The 18,671-nt window shown below is 46.8% G+C and overlaps 1 protein-coding gene across 2 annotated transcripts in view; it reads left to right on the top strand.

Annotated features, from left to right (window-relative positions):
* PARD6G (par-6 family cell polarity regulator gamma) overlaps positions 1–17,803 on the top strand; it is a 91,955-nt gene extending 74,152 nt beyond the window's left edge. For both annotated transcript variants that reach the window (XM_030336248.1, XM_030336249.1), the window contains one exon: positions 15,157–17,803. In XM_030336248.1, the coding sequence (XP_030192108.1) occupies positions 15,157–15,953 (797 nt within the window). In that variant the 3' untranslated portion in view covers positions 15,954–17,803. The remainder of the gene's footprint in view (positions 1–15,156) is intronic.
* Positions 17,804–18,671: the final 868 nt, after the last annotated feature.

Genomic DNA, 18,671 nt, shown 5'->3' with positions numbered 1-18,671 from the left:
GTAAGCACATGTTGAGGCCTGCGGTGGCAGAAGGTGGTCTGTCCCACGTGCGTCCCGTGGGCACTTGAACAGAGCGTGTGCTCTGCTGTGGGGGGCTGTTCTGGAAATGCCACCTGGGGCCTGCCGGTCACGGTGCCATGGGGTCTCCTGTTCTGCGGACCGTGTGTGGATCCCACCCGGTTGGTTCCACGCGCAGAGGTTGGCTCACACACGCTGCTGCTCTGTGGTGCTGCGTACGCGCAAGAGTGTCTCAGGGTCACCATTTTGTCACTGGGCGGCCACTCCACCCCGTGGCCCGATTCTTCTTTATCTCACGCACGTGGTCGCGCTCCGTGTTCGTGTGCACTCTGACTTTTAGCCTGCCTGCCACGCACATCGGTACCCACGTGCAGCTCCTTACTACTGGCTGGAGGGCGTGGGCTCCACTGACCCCAGGGGACTGTCCACCTTAGCACTGGGGCACAGGGCAGATATCCAGGCCCCTCGTGGCCTCTGCTCCCCAGGGCTCCTCACTCAGCCTTTGCTGTTGATTGTGGCTGCGTTTGTCTGTTGTGTTTGGATGGGGTGGGGCGGTCAGGGTCTAAAAGCTTCTCTTTCAAGCTGCCCCTTTCTGGCTCATGTTGGTTCTCATCTGGGACGGTTGGGATGTCTGAAGGGAACAGCACAGAACAGCTGGGGCTCAAGCCTCCCCTGCGCCCCGCCCCGTCTGCCTTCCTGTCCCCCAGTGTCTCCTCACGTGGCTATCGAGTGCCGAGCCCAGGGTTTCGGTTGGACTCAGCAGGAGGGTGGGAGACGCACCCGCCGTCTTCCGGGAGCAGAAGTCTCTACACCTGCTTCTGCTGCTGTCTGGAGGCCTCGTCTGCCTTCGTGGCCCCGTTTCATCCTCCTCCTCTGTCCCCCAATGTCTGGGCTTACCCTGGAGCCTCCGTCTGGTCAGTCGTGCACACGCCCAGAGTGCCTGCTCACCCGTGAGCCCGGCCCTGGTGACACAGAGGCTGGGCCACGTCCAGGCCTGCGAGAGGGAATGTGCCATTAGAGTCGGGTAAACTGAGGCTTGAAGACAAGCCAGCTTGGGGGGAAGGGGGGGTCTGCTGCAGCTCTAGGTCTGTGGGCCAGTGGTGTGAACAGAGAGGGACTCAGGCCACGTCTGTCCTCCCACTCGGCCCCCACCTTCCCACCCCACCCCACCCCACCCCCCATGTTTGTGCGTAAGTCCTTCACACAGGGAGACGCATGTGTGGCCCAGAACCGGCCTGGTTCCCACCTCCCCCGACATCAGGCTGGCCAGTGTCCATTTGAGGGCTTGGCCTCCGGAGCACCCAGCCCTGTCCCACCCCTCCCTGAATAAACAGCCTCGGGCTGGGCCCACCTTCAGGAAGGGGTGTGGGCCGTGGCCACCTGCAGCCAGGACCTGCCACAGGGGTTTGTCGGGAACGATGCCCTCAGGACAATGTTCGGATCTGTTACCCATGGAGACACTCCAAGGCCCCGGTCCAGGGAACTGCCGTTTCCGGCGTGGGCTCCACCTGGAGTCGGCCTACCCTGAGGGGGAGCTGCTCATGGGAGCAGATGCCTTTGTTGGGGTTCCGCTTTTCGTCTGGGGGGCCCACTCCGTCCCCGACGCTGGGCCGCATCCCAGCGGCAGCTTCGCACCCCGTGGGCCCGCAGACACAGCTCCCTCCCAGCGGCAGACTCACCGTCCCACCCTGCTACGCCAGAGGATGCCCGGCCGGTGCTCTGCCCAAGGCGTCTCCCGAACAGTTTTATCCCAAGTCTTGTCTGTGTCTCTCTCCTACCAGTTCCTGGTTTCCTCGGGGCAGGGGCTCCTGACCCTGGAAGGACTTCAGTGAGCACTTGCTGCCACGTGAGGTTCAGAGCCTCCAGCAGCAGCGGGAAGCAGGAACCCTTCCGCACGATAAGGGAACAAAAGCAGCCGCGGGTGAGAATCGCAAGATCCATTTCGATGAAATCGCAAAAGCACAGACAAGCGGTGGTCACGTCTGCAGAGGAGTGCAGGACGTATTCAGGTGTCACAAACACAATTTTAAACGTTGCCTTTTCTCAAAAATCCTGGGATCCTTGCGATGTCCGTGCGGATAAGAAATGACAAGAACTCGCTGAGGTGTGATCGATTGACTGATAGGCTCACACCTGGGAAGGGGCTCCTGGAACTAAGAGAAGAATCGCACATTTTGGAGTTACGAAATGGAGAGAGAGTGGTGATGGGCACTCCCAGGTGCTCTGCCAGCGGCGCCCACAATGGCTGTGGACCACTGTCCTCCTGTCTCCCCCCAGCGCTCCCACTCGCGCTTCCTGGCGCTCATCTCCGTCTAATCAGTCGGTCTTCGGTCCCGCGAACGAGGAAGGGCCAGTGTTGACACGCAGACTGTCTCGTGGGTGCCCGTGAGTGTTGTCACTGCTACCGCTGCAGGGGCCTCTGGCAAGTGTGAAGATGTCCGAGATGCAGCCGACTCCCTGGGATCAGGTGCGGGCAACACGGACACACGCGTGGGGCCAACTGCTCGGCAAACCCCTGTCATCTGGTCCCAGAAGCGCTTTCCTCGGGGAGCCGCAGAGGCTGGATGTGTGCGTGCAAGTGTGTGTTTATCGAAAAGAGAGGAAAGAACAACAAAACGATGTCATTCTGATGAGAGGAGACGCTTCCTTCAGGGCTCCCAGAGGCCACCTGCCTGTTTCCTTCCTCTGCTTTCAACTTTTGAAAATGTTCCTTTAAGTCAAGCTCCTGACAGGGTCTCCCTGGTTGATGAACGAACGTGTTTGGCCTCAGTCACGTGCCACCACGGCCCATGGAGGGTAGAGCGTCCCACGCACCCGGGCCACGTCACGGGCCCGAGCGTCCTGACTTCACCTGAGGCCCCTGGGACACCAGGAAGGAGTGTGGAGGGTGCACGGCCGTGCCCGAGGCTTCCTCCACCTCCGCAAACACCTGCAGGACTGTCCGAAGGAACAGCCTTTTCCTACTTAAGGCGCTGCCTCCCGCACTCCCTGCTTGTCTCGTCCTGTCATCTACTAACCAAAAATAAGGAAGAATGACTCACTTTCTCTACCGAGTACTAAACACATCTTCAGTTACACTGCTGGTTGGCAAACACTTCATTCCTGGGTGCTCATTTCTGATTAAGCTAGGAAAGGAAAGGAGTCTCTGATTTAGAAGTGCAAGAGAGGGGTGCCTGGGGGGCTCAGGCAGTTAAGCGTCCGACTTCGGCTGGGGTCATGATCTCACAGCTCTTGAGTTCGAGCCCCATGTCGGGCTCTGTGCTGACAGCTCGGAGCCTGGATCCTGCTTCAATTCTGTGTCTCCCTCTCTCTCTGACCCTACCCTGCTCCAGCTGTCTCTCATAAATGAATAAATGTTAAAAAAATTTTTTTTAATTTACAAGTGCAAAAGAGGAAATACATAGAACATTTTTAGGAACTCAACAGGAGTTCAAGGAGTCCTTGTGGCCAGCTTCCTGTCCCCAGGAAAGTTCCTGGCACCTGGAGCGCCCCCCACCCCAGGCTGGCGGTGGGAACACAGAGGCATGACCTTGGCCGGTGGGGGACGCCCTGCACTACAGAGGGGCGCTCCCGTGAGGGTGCCCCTGGAGCCAGGGCAGCCAGAGCGCACATCTCACTCACTAGCAGGCCCAGGGCTTCCCCTTCCCAGCACGGATTGTTTTCGTGTTTTCGTATAATACAGCGCACGTCTGTCCCTGGCCATGTGCAACCATGAACATCCATACCCCGGACGATGAAAGGGAGTGATGGTCACTGGCTGCTCCCACCCTCAGCCTTCCCAGCTGACACCTGGTGACCAGGCTGCAATGCTGCCTTTGAAGGCAAAGAAGGGAACGTGCAAATGCTGCCACCTAGAATAATTTTTTGGATTTTGTTCCCGTTTTTTATTGTGGTAAAGTGCTCATAAAATTTGCCATCTTAACGATTTTTTAGTGTAGGACTCAGTGTCCCCCTCACTACCGTGCGTCTGCTCTGTCAGCTTGCAAAACTGAAACGCAATCCGCATTTAACACCGACTCCCCCTGCTCCGGCACCACCACCCTGCTTTCTGTGTGACTGTGACTCCGCTAAGGACTTCACGTGAGTGGGACGACGCAGGATTTGTCTTCTTGTGGCTGGCTCACACCCCCGAGCATCATGTTCTCCGTGTGGCTCGTGTCCCACAGGCGTCGGGACTGCCTTCCTTTTAAATGCTGAATGATATGCCACTGTGTGGATAAACCACATTTTGGGTTGCTTCTGCTTTGGGGCTATTAAATAAGGGTGCTATGAACATTTCTCTATTAGTGACGTTCAACATCTTTCTGTGTTTCGTGAACGTTTGTGTGTCTTCTTTGGAGAGTATGTGTCCGAGTCCTTTGCCTTTTGTTGTTGTTGCCGCCATTACCACAACTGGATTTTGGAAAGTGAGGCAGAGTCAGCATTTCACATTGTAGCCGTTCAGGTGTGCAGCTGGTGTATAGAATGATATACTAGGTATGCAGAGGTTGTTTGATATTTGCATATATTGTGAACTCTTCCCATTTCTGAATTGGGACCTTCTTACTGAGTTTTAGGAGTTTTCTATATTCTGAATATTAATCCCGATAAGATACACAATTTGCAAACACTGTCTCCCATTCTGTGGGTTACCTTTTTTTCACTGTTGTTCACACTTGTGATGCACAAAGTTTTTAAAATTTGCATGAAGTCCAGTTTGTCTTTTTTTCTTCTGTTGCCTCTGCCTTTGGTGTCAAATCCAATAAATCATCGGGTATTATGAAGCTTTTCTCCTGTGTTTTCTCCTAAATTTTATAGTGCGAGGTCTTACATTGAGGTCTTTGATCCTTTTTTTAGTTAATTTTTGTGTATGGCATTAAGTAGGCGTCCAACTTCATTCTTTTGCGTGTGGCTATCCAGTGTTCCCAGCCCCGTTTGCTGAGAAGACACTGCTTTCTCCACTGACCGGATCTGGGGGGCTTACTTATGGTCTCTCTATTCTATTCCATTGGTCTATCTGTCTTTATCCCAGTGCTACACCTTTTTGATTACTATAGCTCTGTGGTTACTTTTAAAATCAGGAAGTGTAACTCTTCCAGTCTTGTTCTTCATTTTCAGGATTATTTTGGCTGTTTGGGATTTCTTGAGATTCAATATGAATTTTAGAATGGGTTTTACTGTTTCTGAAAAAAAAAAAAAGCCATTCGGTTTTAATAAGAATTCCAATGCATCTATAGAGCACTTAGGGTAATATTGACATTTAACAATAAGTCTCCCAGTCCATGATCATGGGATGTGTTTCCATTTATTTAGGTCTTTTTAAAAATATTTTTGAGGAGGGGAGAGGGGCAGAGGGAGAGAAAGAGAGAGAATCTTTTTTTTTTTTTTTTTAATTTTTTTTTCAACGTTTATTTATTTTTTGGGACAGAGAGAGACAGAGCATGAACGGGGGAGGGGCAGAGAGAGAGGGAGACACAGAATCGGAAACAGGCTCCAGGCTCTGAGCCGTCAGCCCAGAGCCCGACGCGGGGCTCGAACTCACGGACCGCGAGATCGTGACCTGGCTGAAGTCGGACGCCTAACCGACTGCGCCACCCAGGCGCCCCGAAAGAGAGAGAATCTTAAGCAGGCTCCATGCTCAGCAGAGAGCCTGACATGGGACTTGATCCCGTGACCCTGAGATAATGACCTGAGCTGAAATCAAGAGTCAGACGCCCAACCGACTGAGCCACCCAGGTGCCCCCTCGCCCGTTTATTTATGTCTTAATTTCTTTCAGCAGTGTTCTGTAGTTTTCATTGTACAAGGCTTCACCTCCTTGCCTAAGCTAATTCCTAAGTATTTTATTCTTTTTGAGGCTGTCAAATGGGATTGTGTTTGTAATCTCTTTTTCAGATCATTCACTGCTCGTTTATGGAAGATGCTTTTTGTGTGTGTTGATTTGTATCCTGCTACTTTGCAGAATTAGCTTACTGGAGCTAACAGCTTTTTCATGGAGTCTTTAGCATTTTCCACATTTAAGATCAGATCGTCTGCAAAGAGAGATGGTTTTACTTCTTCCTTTCCAATTTGAATGTGTTTTATTTCTTTTTCTTGCCTAACTGCTCTGGCTAGGACTTCCAGTACTGTGTTGAACAGAAGTCATGGAAGCAGCAGTCTGTGCCTTCTGCGTGCTCTTAGAGGACAAGTTTTTTTTTTCCACCATTGAGTATTATGTTTGCTATGATTTTTTCGTATGTAGATTTTCTTATGTGGAGGTGGTTTGCTTTTAGTCCTATTTTGTTGAGTGTTTTTTATAATGAAAGGGTGTTGTATTTTGTCAAATGCTTTTTCTGCATCAAGATGATCATGTGTTTTTCCCTTCGTTTTGTTGATATGGTACGTCACATTGATTTTTGTATGTTGACTCACCCTTGCATTCCAGGGGAGAGTCCCACTTGTCATGGTGTATAATCCTCTTAATATACTGCTAAACTTTGTTTGCAAGTATTTTGTTGAGTATTTTTGCATCAGTGAGCATAAGGAATATTGGTCTGTGGGCTTTTTTCCATTGTGCTGTCTTTGTCTGGCTTTGGTATCAGGGTAATGCTAGCCTTAGAATTAGTTTGGAACTATTCTCTCTTCTTCAAATTTTTGGAAAAGTTGGAGAAAGATTGGTATTATTTCCTCTTTAATGTTTGGCAGAATTCATCAGTAAAGCCATCAGGTCCAGGACTGTTCTTTGTTGAGAGAGCATTGATCACTGATTCAATCTCCTTACTATTTATAGATCTATTCCGATTTTGTATTTCTTCATGATTCAGCCTTGGTAGGTTTTATGATTCTCGAAGTGTATCCATCTAGGTGACCCAACTTGTTGGCATGCAATTGCTCCTAGTACTTTCTTAAAATCTATTTCATTTCTGTAGAAATGGTAGCAGTGTCCCCACTTTAATTTCTGATTTTAGTAATTAGTCTTTTTTTTAAGTTTATTTATTTTTGAGAGAGAGAGAGCGTGCGCGCGTGCGTGTGCAAGTGGGAGAGGGGCAGAGAGAGAGGGAGACACAGAACCTAAAGCAGCCTCCAGGCTCCAAGCTGTCAGCACAGAGCCCTTATGCAGGGCTCAAACCTTTGGCAAGGTCATGATCTGAGCCAAAGTTGGATGCTTAACTGACTGAGCCACCCAGGCGCCCCAAGTCTTCTCTTTTTCTTAGTCCATTTAACGTTTTGTCAATATTATTGGTCTTTCTGAAGAACTAACCTTTTCTGTCATTGATTTTCTCTATTGTTTTTATATCCTGTACCACATATATCTCTAATCATTATTATTTCCTTCCTTCTGCTTTGAGCGTACTTTGTTCTTATTTTTCTAGTGCTTTAAGTTGTAAAGTTGGGTTGTTGATTTGAGATCTTTCCTGATATTAACATCAGCATTTATAGGTATAAATTTCCTTCTCAGGATTGCTTTTGCTACATCCCTTGAGTTTTGGTTGTGTTTTTGTTTTCATTCATCCCTAAGTATTTTCTCATTTCCCTGTGATTTGTTCTTTGAGCCATTGGTTGTTACAAAGTGTTGTTTAGTTTTTACATTGTAGTGAATTTTCTAGTTTTCTTTATGTTACTGATTTCTGCCTCCTCATGCTGTGGTCAGGGAAGATACTTTGTATGATATCTATCTTTTAAAATCTATTGAAACTTAATTTGTGGCTTAACATTTGGTCTATTATGGAAAATGTCCCAGGTGCACTTGAGGAAATCAAGTATCGTCTTCTTGTTGGGTGGAATGTTCTGTATGTATCTCTCAGGTCTAGTTGGCTTATTGTGTTATGTCCTCTGTTTGCCCACTTATCTTGTCAGGTTTTTGTGTCCCTTATTATGAGAGGGGTATTGGAGTCACCAGCTGTTATCTTAGAACTGTTTCCACCTTCAGTTGTGTCAGGCTTTGCTGCCTGTCTTTTGATGGTCTGTTACTAGGTGTGTAAATGTTTGTAATTGTTTTATCTTCTTGCTCTATTGATCCCTTTATTAATATGTAATATCCTTTGTCTTGTGTAACTTTTTTTTTTTAATGTTTATTTATTTTTGAGACAGAGAGAGACAGAGCATGAACGGGGGAGGGTCAGAGAGAGAGGGAGACACAGAATCTGAAACAGGCTCCAGGCTCTGAGCGGTCAGCACAGAGCCCGACGCGGGGCTCGAACTCACGGACCGCGAGATCATGACCTGAGCCGAAGTCAGACGCTTAACCGACTGAGCCACCCAGGTGCCCCTTGTGTAACCTTTTTTATTTAAAGTCTGTTTTGTCTGATATTAGTGGAACCACGCCTGCTTTTTCATGGAAACTTTTTCCTTTCACTTTCCTGTTTGTGTCACTGGGTCACAAGAGAATCTCTTGTCAAGACAGCATATTGTTGGATCATGTGTTTTTATTCATTCTGCCAGCCTGCGTTTTCATTTGAGGGCCTGATTCATTTGCATATAAAGGAACTACTGATAAGAAGGGACTTACTTCTGTCCCTGTGCTCTTGGTTTTCTATATGCCCCTTAGCTTTTTTTGTCCCTCATGGCTTGCATTCCTCTCTTCTTTTGTGTTAATTTTTTTGTAGTGAAATGTTTAAATCCCTTCTTAATGTCCTTTGTGTCAATTCTATAGTAATTTTCTTCGTGGTTACAGCTAACTTCCGAAGGATCTAATGTAATTGATAGAAGCAGACATTTGGTAACAGCACGGCAGCTCCAAACACAACGCTCTGTTGTTGGTGCCACAAAATTACATTATACATGTGTGCCCAAAAACACAAACTGATAATCCTTGTAAACACGTAAGTCGTCTATGTTGTGTAGATGACAAAATTTGACGTTACAAACCAAAGTTACAATAATACCAGCTTTTAGACAAATAATTCTTATCCTTTAAATATATTAGTTTCTTGGGGCGCCTGGGTGGATCGGTCGGTTGAGCATCCGACTTCAGCTCAGGTCATGATCTCACAGTCCGTGGGTTCGAGCCCCGCATCGGGCTCTGTGCTGACAGCTCAGAGCCTGGAGCCTGTTTCAGATTCTGTGTCTCCCTCTCTCTGTGACCCTCCCCCGTTCATGCTCTCTCTCTGTCTCAAAAATAAATAAACGTTAAAAAAAATTTTTTTTAAATAAATATATTAGTTTCTTAAATCGTGTAGAAACAAAAAGAGCACCTACAGACTATTGTGATAATAGTCTATTATACAAGTTATATATTGTTATAATAATGCTAGCTTTTATAATAGTCCTTGTATTTACCTTCATTCAGATCTTTATTTCTCACACAGCTTCAAGTTACTGTCTAGTTGTCCTTCACTTCACCTGAAAGACTCCCTTGAACATGACTTGCCAGGCAGGTCTAGTGATACAAACTTTCTCAGCTTTCATATATCTGGGAGTGTGAATTTCTCCCTCACTTTGCAAAGGCAGTTTGCTGGATATAGGATTCTTGATTGACAGTTATTTTCTTCTAGTACTTTGAATGTATCAGCCCCCTGCCTCCTGGCCTCCAGTTCCTGATGAGAAATGTTAATGATAGACTGATAATCTGATAAGGGTCCCTGGTGACTCATTTCTTGCTGCTTTCAAGAGTCTCTCTGTCTTTATAAAGTGGATTATAATGTGTCTACATGTGGGTCTGTTTGAGTTCATCTTAGAGTTCATTGAGTTTATTAGATGTTTATATTCATGCATTTCATCAAATGTGGAAGTTTTCAGGCATTATTTCTTCAGCTGTTCCCTGGGCCACATTCTCTCCTTCCAAGACTCCCATGATGCATGTGTTGGTTCCCTAAATGGTGTCCCAAAGTTTCTTTAGGCTCTATTCACTATTCTTCAAGCATTTTTTCTTTCTGTTGCTTAGACACGCTAACTTTCATTGTCTTATATTCAAGTTCACTGATTCCTTCTGCCTATTCATATCTGACAATGATTTTTTTCATTTTGATTATTATACTCTTCAGCTGCAGAATTTCTATTTGGTAACATTTTAGGTTTTCTGCCTCTCTATCAATATTTCCATTTTGTTGATATATCATCTTCTTACTTCCTCCAAATCTTCCTTTAGTTTCTTGAGCATTTTTAAGGCTGGTTTTTTTTTCTAATTTTAGTAAGTTGCATTGTAATATTTTCAGGTGTATGGTAGTGGTTCAACAATTATATACATTATTAAATGGTCACTACAGTAAGTGCAATTACCATCTGTTACCAAAGAAGTTATCAGTATTATTGACTATATTCCCTATGCTGTACTTTTCATCACTGACTTGTTTATTTTATAACTGGAGGTTTGTACCTCTTATCCCCTTCACCTGTTTCATTCTGTCCCCTAACCCTCCTCCCTCTGGCAGCCACCAGTTTTTTCTCTGTATTTAGGAGTCTGTTTCTGGTTTTGCTGTTGTTATTTTTATTTATTTTGTTTTTTTAGATTCTGCATGCAAGTGAAATCATCCAATATTTGTGTCTCTCTGACACAATTTCACTTAGCATAATGCAGTCAAGGTCCGTCCACATTGTTACAAATGGCAAGACTTCACTCTTTATGGTTGAATAATGTACATATATGTACATATATATGTACATATATTGTACATGTATGTACCACATCTTCTTTATCCAACAGTGGCACTGCTTCCATATCTTGGCTATTGTAATCAATGCTGCAATAAACATATGAGTGCCTATATCTTTTCAAATTACTGTTTTTGCTAATGTTTGCATATGGTATAAGATAATAGTCTAGTTTCATTCTTTTCCATATGGTTGTCCAGTTTTCATGGCCTATTTATTCAAGAGTGTCCTTCCCCCAATGTATATTCTTGTCTCTTTTGTCATTAGTTAATTGACCATATACGTGTGAGTTTATTTCTAGGTTGTCTATGCTGTTCTATTGGTCTGTCATCTATTCTTTTTAATTTTTTTTAATTTAATGTTTATTTATTTTTGAGAGAGGGGGGCAGAGAGAGAGAGAGGGAGACACAGAATCTGAAGCAGGATCCAGGCTCTGCGCTGTCAGCACAGAGCCCGAGGTGGGGCTCAAACCCACGAACCATGAGATCATGACCTGAGCCGAAGTCAGATGCCTATCCAACTGAGCCACCCAGGCACCCCACTTTTTAATTTTTTTAATGTTTACTTATTTGAGAGAGAGAGAAAGTGTGAGCGGAGGAGGGACAGACAGAGGAGAGAGAGAGAGAGAGAGAGAAAATCCCAAGCAGGCTCTGCTCTGTCAGAGAAGAACCCGATGTGGGGCTCAATCTCACGAACCATGAGATCAGGACCCGAGCTGAAATCAAGAGTTGGACGCTGGACCGACTGAGCCACCCAGGTGCCCCGGTCTATTGTCTGTTCTTATGCCAATGCCATACAGTTTTGTTTACTACAGCTTTGTAATCTAGTTTGAAACCAGGGAGCATGATACCTCCAGCTTTGTTGTTTCTCAAGATTGCTTTGGCTGTTTGGGGTCTTTTGTGGTTCCATACAAATTTTAGGGTTGTTTGTTCTATTTCTGTGAAAAATGCCACTGGCATTTTGATAGGGATTTCAGTGAATCTGTAGATTGCTTTAGGTAATATGGACATTTTAACAACATTAATTCTTCCGGTCAGTGAGCATGGAATATCTTTCCATTTACTTGTGTCTTCTTCAATTTCTTTTGTAAGTGTCTTAGAGTTTTCAGTTCATAGATCTTTCACTTCCTTGGTTAGGTTTATTCCTAGGTGTTTTATTATTTTTGTTGCAATTGTAAATGGGATTGTTTTCTTAATTTTCCTTTCTGCTAGTGTGTTATTAGTTATTATACACAATAGATTTCTGTATATTGATTTTGTATCCTACAACTTTACTGAATTCATTTATTCTAATAGTTTTTTGGTGGAGTCTTTAGGGTTTTCTGTATGTAATCTTATCATCTGCGAGTAGTGACAGTTTTACTTCTTCCTTCCCAATTTGGATGTCCCTTGTTTCTTTCTCTTGTCTGACTGTTCCACCTGCAACTTCTAATACCATTTTGAATAAAACTGGTGAGTAAACATCATTGACTTGTTTCTGATCTCAGGGGAAAAGATGCTAGCGTTTCACTATTGACTATGATGTAAGCTATAGGTTATCATACATGGCCTTTATTATGTTGAGGTATGTTTCCTCTACACCCACTTTGTTGAGAGTTTTTATCATAAGCAGATGTTGAATTTTGTCAAATGCTTTTTCTTCATTAAGATGATCACATTTTGTTAATGTGGTCATCACACTGATTGATTTGCAGATATTGAACCTTCCATGCATCCCTGAAATATATCCCACCTGATCCTTCTAATGTAGCATTGAATTTGGTTTGCTAATATGTTGTTGAGGATTTTCACATCTATGTTCATCAGAGACATGGCCTCATTTTCTTTTTTTGGAGTGTCCTTGGTTTTGAGTTGCATGTCATGGTAATGCTGGCCTTGAAGAATGAATTCTAAAATTTTCCTTCCTCTTCTATTTTTTGAAATAGCTTGAGAAGCACAGGCATTAACTCTTCTTTAATGTTTAGTGGAGGGGTGCCCAGGTGGCTCAATCGGTTGAGCGTCCACCTCTGGATCTTGTCTCACGTCATGGTCCCAGGGTCATGGGATCGAGCCCCACATCGGGCTCCATGCTCAGCTGGGAGCCTGGGATTTTCTTTCTCCCCTCTTCCTTGCTCATACTGTCTTTCTCTCTAACATAAAATAATAAGATAAAATATTAAATTAAATATAAAATATTTGGTAGAATTCACCTGTGCCAGAGTTTTCTGATTACCAATTCAATTTTGTTACTAGTAATCTGTTCAGATTTTCTGTTTCTTCCTGATTCAGTCTTGGAAGATTGTATGTTTCTAGGAATTTATCTATTGCTTCTAGGTTGTCCAATTTGTTGGTGTATAATTTTTCATGGTAATTTCTTATAATCCTTTGGATTTCTGTGATGTCAGTTTTAAATTCTCTCATTTATAATTTTATTTACTTGAGTTCTTTTTTTCTTGATGAGTCTGGCTAAAGGTTTATCAGTTTTGCTTACCTTATCAAAGAACGGCTCTTCGTTTCATTGGTCGTTTATATTGTCTTTTGGTCTCTATTTATTTTTGCCCTGGTCTTTTTTGTTTCCTTCCTTGTGCTAACTTTGGGATTTATTCTTATTATAGTCTTTTTCAGGTGTAAGGTCAGATTGTTTGGGACTTTTTTTGTTTCTTGAGGTAGGCCTATATTGCTGTAAACTTCCCTCTTAGAACTGTTTTTGCTGCATCCTAAAAAAACTATTGTGTTTCCATTTTCATTTGTCTCCAGGAAATTTTTTTTATTTCCTCTTTGATTTCTTTGTTGCTCTCCTGGAATTAGGCTTTACTGGTTTTCAAAGCTTCCAGGGTTAAGCCTTGCTGATTTTTAAGGCTAGATATTATGGGGACTCATCTTCCTGGTGCAGGTTCCCAGGACCACGGATGCCATGCCCATTGGGCTTGATCCCCTTACTCCTCAGGGAGTGTGATATCCTCTCTGCATCTGTGATTCCCTTCTCACGTGCCAGGGGTTTGTTTCCTGACTCAGTCTTTGCCCCTCCTGTCCTTCTTGGTGTGGCTTTTTCTTTCTGTCCTTGGCTGTGGAAGAGCCACTGTACTAGCTTCAGGTTGTTCTCAGATTGAGTTGCATTACATGTAGGGGGTGCCTGGGTGTATTCAGTGTGTCTGTGGGAGGAGGTGAGCTCAGAATCCTCCTATTCCACCATCTTCCCCATGGTCTCAAGGCAATTGTGTTAAAGTCTCTCAAGTAGATCTGACACCGGGTCCTTTTTAGGGACAGATTCTGTTGAATTATCTTTTTTCTTTCAATGGGCCGAAGTCTCCTGTTTCTTTGTGTGCCTTGTGATTTGCTGAGCGCTGGACATTCGAATCTCATGATGCGGTTACTCTGGAAATCAGATTCTCCCCCTTCCCCAAGGTTTGCTGTGGCGTTGTCGTCGTTCTTTTCATGGTTGCAGGCTCTGTGCCGGGGTCAGCCTGAGGTGTCCATTTAATGTCTTCCCCGGTCTTTTCTGAGCCTTTCCTTGGACATGTGCCGTCGCTTCCTAACTTCCCCCAAATAGGCAGCTGTTTTTCAATGTCCTAGTCTTTAACGTGTGGCTCCCAAAAGGGGAAAAGTGGAAAACAAAAGGGGGATAAGAGGGCACTTATCCCCTTGAAGTCACTCGAGCTGGAGCTGGAGGGGTGACAGCAATGGCCGCCAGCCTCTGAGTCCGCACCTGTGTGGTCAGAGCATGGCCTCCTGCCGTTTGGGGGACGGGGTCCTTTTCGTCCACCTGGCTTCTGCGGGCTGCTCCAGAAACACGTGCCCGGCTGCCTGCCACATGGCTGGGGCGCGGGACGGGTAGGTGCTGCTGTGCTGCGAGCTGGAATGGACCAAAATCGACTACTTCTCCCGGACACGTGGCAGGCCTCGGGCAGAGTCCAGAGTTCCAAAGCAGTCCCATCACACAGGTTCCGCCCCTGCTGTTGTCATCTGGGGGGGGGGGGGGGGGGAGAGATTCCCGGGGCCCCTGCTCTGCCGTCTTCCCAGAATGTAATCAGGCACTTTTAAGCCTTCCAGCCATTGTTAATTCTCTTTATTGTAGTCTCTCATTCCTGCCTCTTCACCTTGCAGTCATGTTGGTTGTGTGGGGGTGGTTTTGGAGAGTTCCAGAGAGCTAACTGTAGGGACGCGATTGGACTTAACGATACGGCCAGCCCAACTGATGCCAGATGGCTGTGGGCTCTGAAAGTTACTCCAGCGTATCATCCTAGAGGTTGAGACTTTCCAGAAAAGTGAAGTCCTATACATATGGGCGACACTTGTAGGGAATTAGCTGAAAGACGTGATGTGATGGTGGTGCCCACTGCCTCAGAGTTCTGTGGGGTCCCAGGGCACATCCGAGGAGCAGCCCACAGGTAAGCGGCAGAGAGCCAGACCCCACGGGCAGCCCCAGCCCTCAGGCGTCGCCGTGCTGTCCGCTGCCTCCCCCTCCCATGCCCCGCCGCCCTCCTGACCGCCTCCCCCTCCCGGTGCCCCCTGTCCTGACCAGCCACCCTCTCCGGTGCCTCCCCCTCCCGGTGCCGCCCCCATCCTGACCAGTACCTCCCCCCATCCTGACCGCCACCCCCTCTGCTGTTTCAGAGGAGGCCGAGCACTGCAGCTTCGGGGCCGGTGGCTCTCTATCCCGCCGGAGGAAGGCGCTGGCGCTGCGCGAGGACGGCCCCCGCCGGCGCGCACACCTGCACATCGGCCTGCCGCACGACTTCCGCCCCGTGTCCTCCATCATCGACGTGGACATCCTGCCCGAGACGCACCGCCGCGTGAGGCTGTACAGGCACGGCTGCCAGAAGCCGCTGGGCTTCTACATCCGCGACGGCACGAGCGTGCGCGTGGCCCCGCAGGGCCTGGAGAAGGTGCCGGGCATCTTCATCTCGCGCATGGTGCCCGGCGGCCTGGCCGAGAGCACCGGGCTGCTGGCCGTGGACGACGAGGTCCTGGAGGTGAACGGCATCGAGGTGGCCGGGAAGACGCTGGACCAGGTCACGGACATGATGATCGCCAACAGCCACAACCTCATCGTCACGGTCAAGCCGGCCAACCAGAGGAACAACGTGGTGCGCGGCAGCCGCGCGTCGGGCAGCTCGGGCCGCTCCTCGGACAGCGCGGCCAGCCGCCACAGCCTGCCCGCCGCGCCCGCGCTGCTGCACCTGCAGCCCGACGACGCGGACAGCGACGACGAGCCCGACGTGGTGCTCGAGGGCGTGCTGGAGCCGCGGCCCGCGCCCAGGCCGCCGCCCCCGGGCAGCCAGGCGCGGGTCAACGGCGCGGGCCCGGCGCACAGGCTGCTCAGCTCCCTGCGCGCCGACCCTCGCCACAGCCTGGCCCTGCCGCTGCCCCCTGGCGCCGTGGAGGAGCACGGCCCGGCCGTGACGCTGTAGGGCCGCCGCGCCCCCTGGCGGCGCTGGTAACCGCGGGTCCCGGGTGCGAGTGGGGACAGGCACTGTGCGCTTCGGGCCCCTTGTTGTTGTTTTTATTTATCCCACCCTCTTGGCCCACACCCCGCGTGTGTTCCAGCTGACGGATAGAAAATACAGATACTATTTTTATAGACTTCTCCACGGAACAGAAAATGCACACGCGTGCAGTCAGTGCTCAGCCGGGGGCAGGTCCCAGCACTTTCGTAAATAAAGTGGCAGAGAGGGTCTGACCAGGTGCAGAAAATACTTCGTTTTGAAAATACTTTTATAAATGAAGCTTTAAAATTCCTTTTGAAACATGGATTCGTGTCTTTAATGTGACCCGTGCAAAAACAACCTGTGACGTCAGCACTGTTGTGAGCGCGCGCCCGGGCTGCCCTGCAGACTCCGCTCGCCGGCAGGAATGAGGGAGGAAGGTGGCAGCCAGAGCCTGGCTTTGAAGAGTCAGTGCGCCCAAGCCTGTAACAGGTATGACCAGTGACAATGAATTTCAGACAGCCAAGCGGGTGCCGGACCCCCACACATCCCAGGGGAAAAGCTCACGTGGGATCACGGCACCTGCGGGGGCTCAGCCTCTGGGCGGGCGAACTTAGCCCTGCGGGGTTGGAAGGTACTGGAAGGTAAGTCTCAGCAATACTTTCGTGACCAAAAGCCATCATTAACTCGGAGATAAAAACTAGTCTATTCCTGGGGTTTGAGTCTGAGGGCAATTTTTGAAATATTTTCAGTGGAAATGATGGATAAGCCCACCACACACCCCTGGCAGGCCTCTGAAAGCTCACAGCCATTTGGATGTGTAGTTTCTGTTATCTTTGTTTTAAATTCACAAGTCACGTGGAACTTACTGATTTTTAACACAGACTAAATTCATTATCACTTCCCTTTGATCTTCCACCAATATTTATATATTTAGTAATTTTATAGGTTTATTCATGTTTGATCCAATATTATATGAAGTGTATTTTGTTTGAATCCAATGTGGAGGAGAAAATGTTACACTTATACTCTGAGAACTAAACTTTGACCAAATAAAGCTTTCATATAAATACAAGTAAAAATATTTTTTTTAGGATGCCTTTCTTGGGACAGTATACGGCTGCTTCTCCTGTGGTCCAGCACCCCCTGCTGGTCAGCCACAGAACTGTCCTGACTTCATGGATGTCAGGCTGCTAACAGATTGAAAATAGTATCTCAACATCTTCATTTTTCTTCATTAAGTGTAAAAGCAAATAATTTTTCCTTTGGAAACTATTTATTAGGCAGAAATAGCTTTTATTGAGCAGTTGTGGTTTCCTGCAGCTATGTTTGATTTTGTTATTTGTGTGCCAGGATCACTATTGGTTGTGTTCCTAAGCACAGGGAAGGCCAGAGATGCTCTCCCGTTGAGGTAGAGGGTGAGAGTCCAAATACATCCAAATTTATGGGCTCCAGTGAGCTGTATGAGCATCTTTTCTGGCATCCAAGCAGTCAGAAGTGGGGTTTTTTTTTACTACGATAAGTATTATAGAACCAAAAGTCTAATGCTAGTTACTATCACAAATGAAATGTTCTTTTGCTGAGTTATTGCTGGTTTTTTAATATCTTGTTGAGTAACTGGTCTGTCACCAAGAAGGAAAGTTATATTTCTTAACGTGTTTTAAATTAAGTAAATGTGAATAATTTTTTAGGGAAAGAAGAAAAAAACCTACCACTCCGAGATTTGTATGCTGTTGTTTATAATATTAGGAGTTCTGAATTTCTTGGAACAGCTGCTTGAGTGTATTTTTGTACCCAGATCTTTACTTCTGCCATTTTCTTCTTAAACAAACAAAAAAAAACTATGTTGTATTACACATTAAAGTTTTGTTGGTTTTATATATCAAAGAATAAAAACTTTTTCTCTGCAATTAATGATACTTTTCACTTGTGTTCTAAATATTGGAGAAACGACCAGTTAATGCCGAGCAGAGAGAGGCTTACCTCAGGATGGAGCACCTCCAGTATGTACCCAGTGCCTATCTTGTGCCATATTTTTTCACTTAATCTTCATACGTGTTCCATGAATCTGTACATGTTCCATGCTCCATTAATCTTCATACATGTTCCACGAGGCGAGTAACACTGTCCCTTTTACAGATGACAAAATGGGCTGAAGTTCAAGCAGGTTGTGGGTCATTGCAGATAACCAAGTTGTAGTTGATGGGAGACAGATGTGTTTTAGGTCTAGAAACTTCTTTTTAAGTCCTTTTGAAAAAAAGATTTTCCAAATGCTTACTATACAGCGTTTCTTGAATATACCCAGGTTTGCAAAATTGCCATTAATGCTCCTTCATTCTGACATTGCTAAGCATAGTGCAGAGGAACGCGATCTACGCACTCAGCCATCACAGATATCACGGTGATAGCAGCGGGCACCGAGAATTCCCGGAAGAAATGTGCTTTCTACAAGCGTTCATCAACATAACCCTTTCAATGACACGGAGCTGTGGCAACGCTGTCCCAGTTCATAGTTGAGGAAACTCTGGACGGTCACCCCCACAGTCAGAAGAGACGGGGCTAAGCTGGTCACGGAGGTGGAGAGGCGGCTGCACACGCCTGGCTGTGCGGCTGGCGCACATCTGCCTGACCGATCATCCATCCACACCAAGCCCGGGGCATATGGTGCTCAGAGGAGTCAGCCTTTCAGCAGGTGATGAGACT

This window comes from Lynx canadensis, chromosome D3, assembly GCF_007474595.2.
Source record: "Lynx canadensis isolate LIC74 chromosome D3, mLynCan4.pri.v2, whole genome shotgun sequence".
NCBI classification, from domain to species: domain Eukaryota; kingdom Metazoa; phylum Chordata; class Mammalia; order Carnivora; family Felidae; genus Lynx; species Lynx canadensis.
This window is presented reverse-complemented; position numbering and strand designations above follow the sequence as displayed.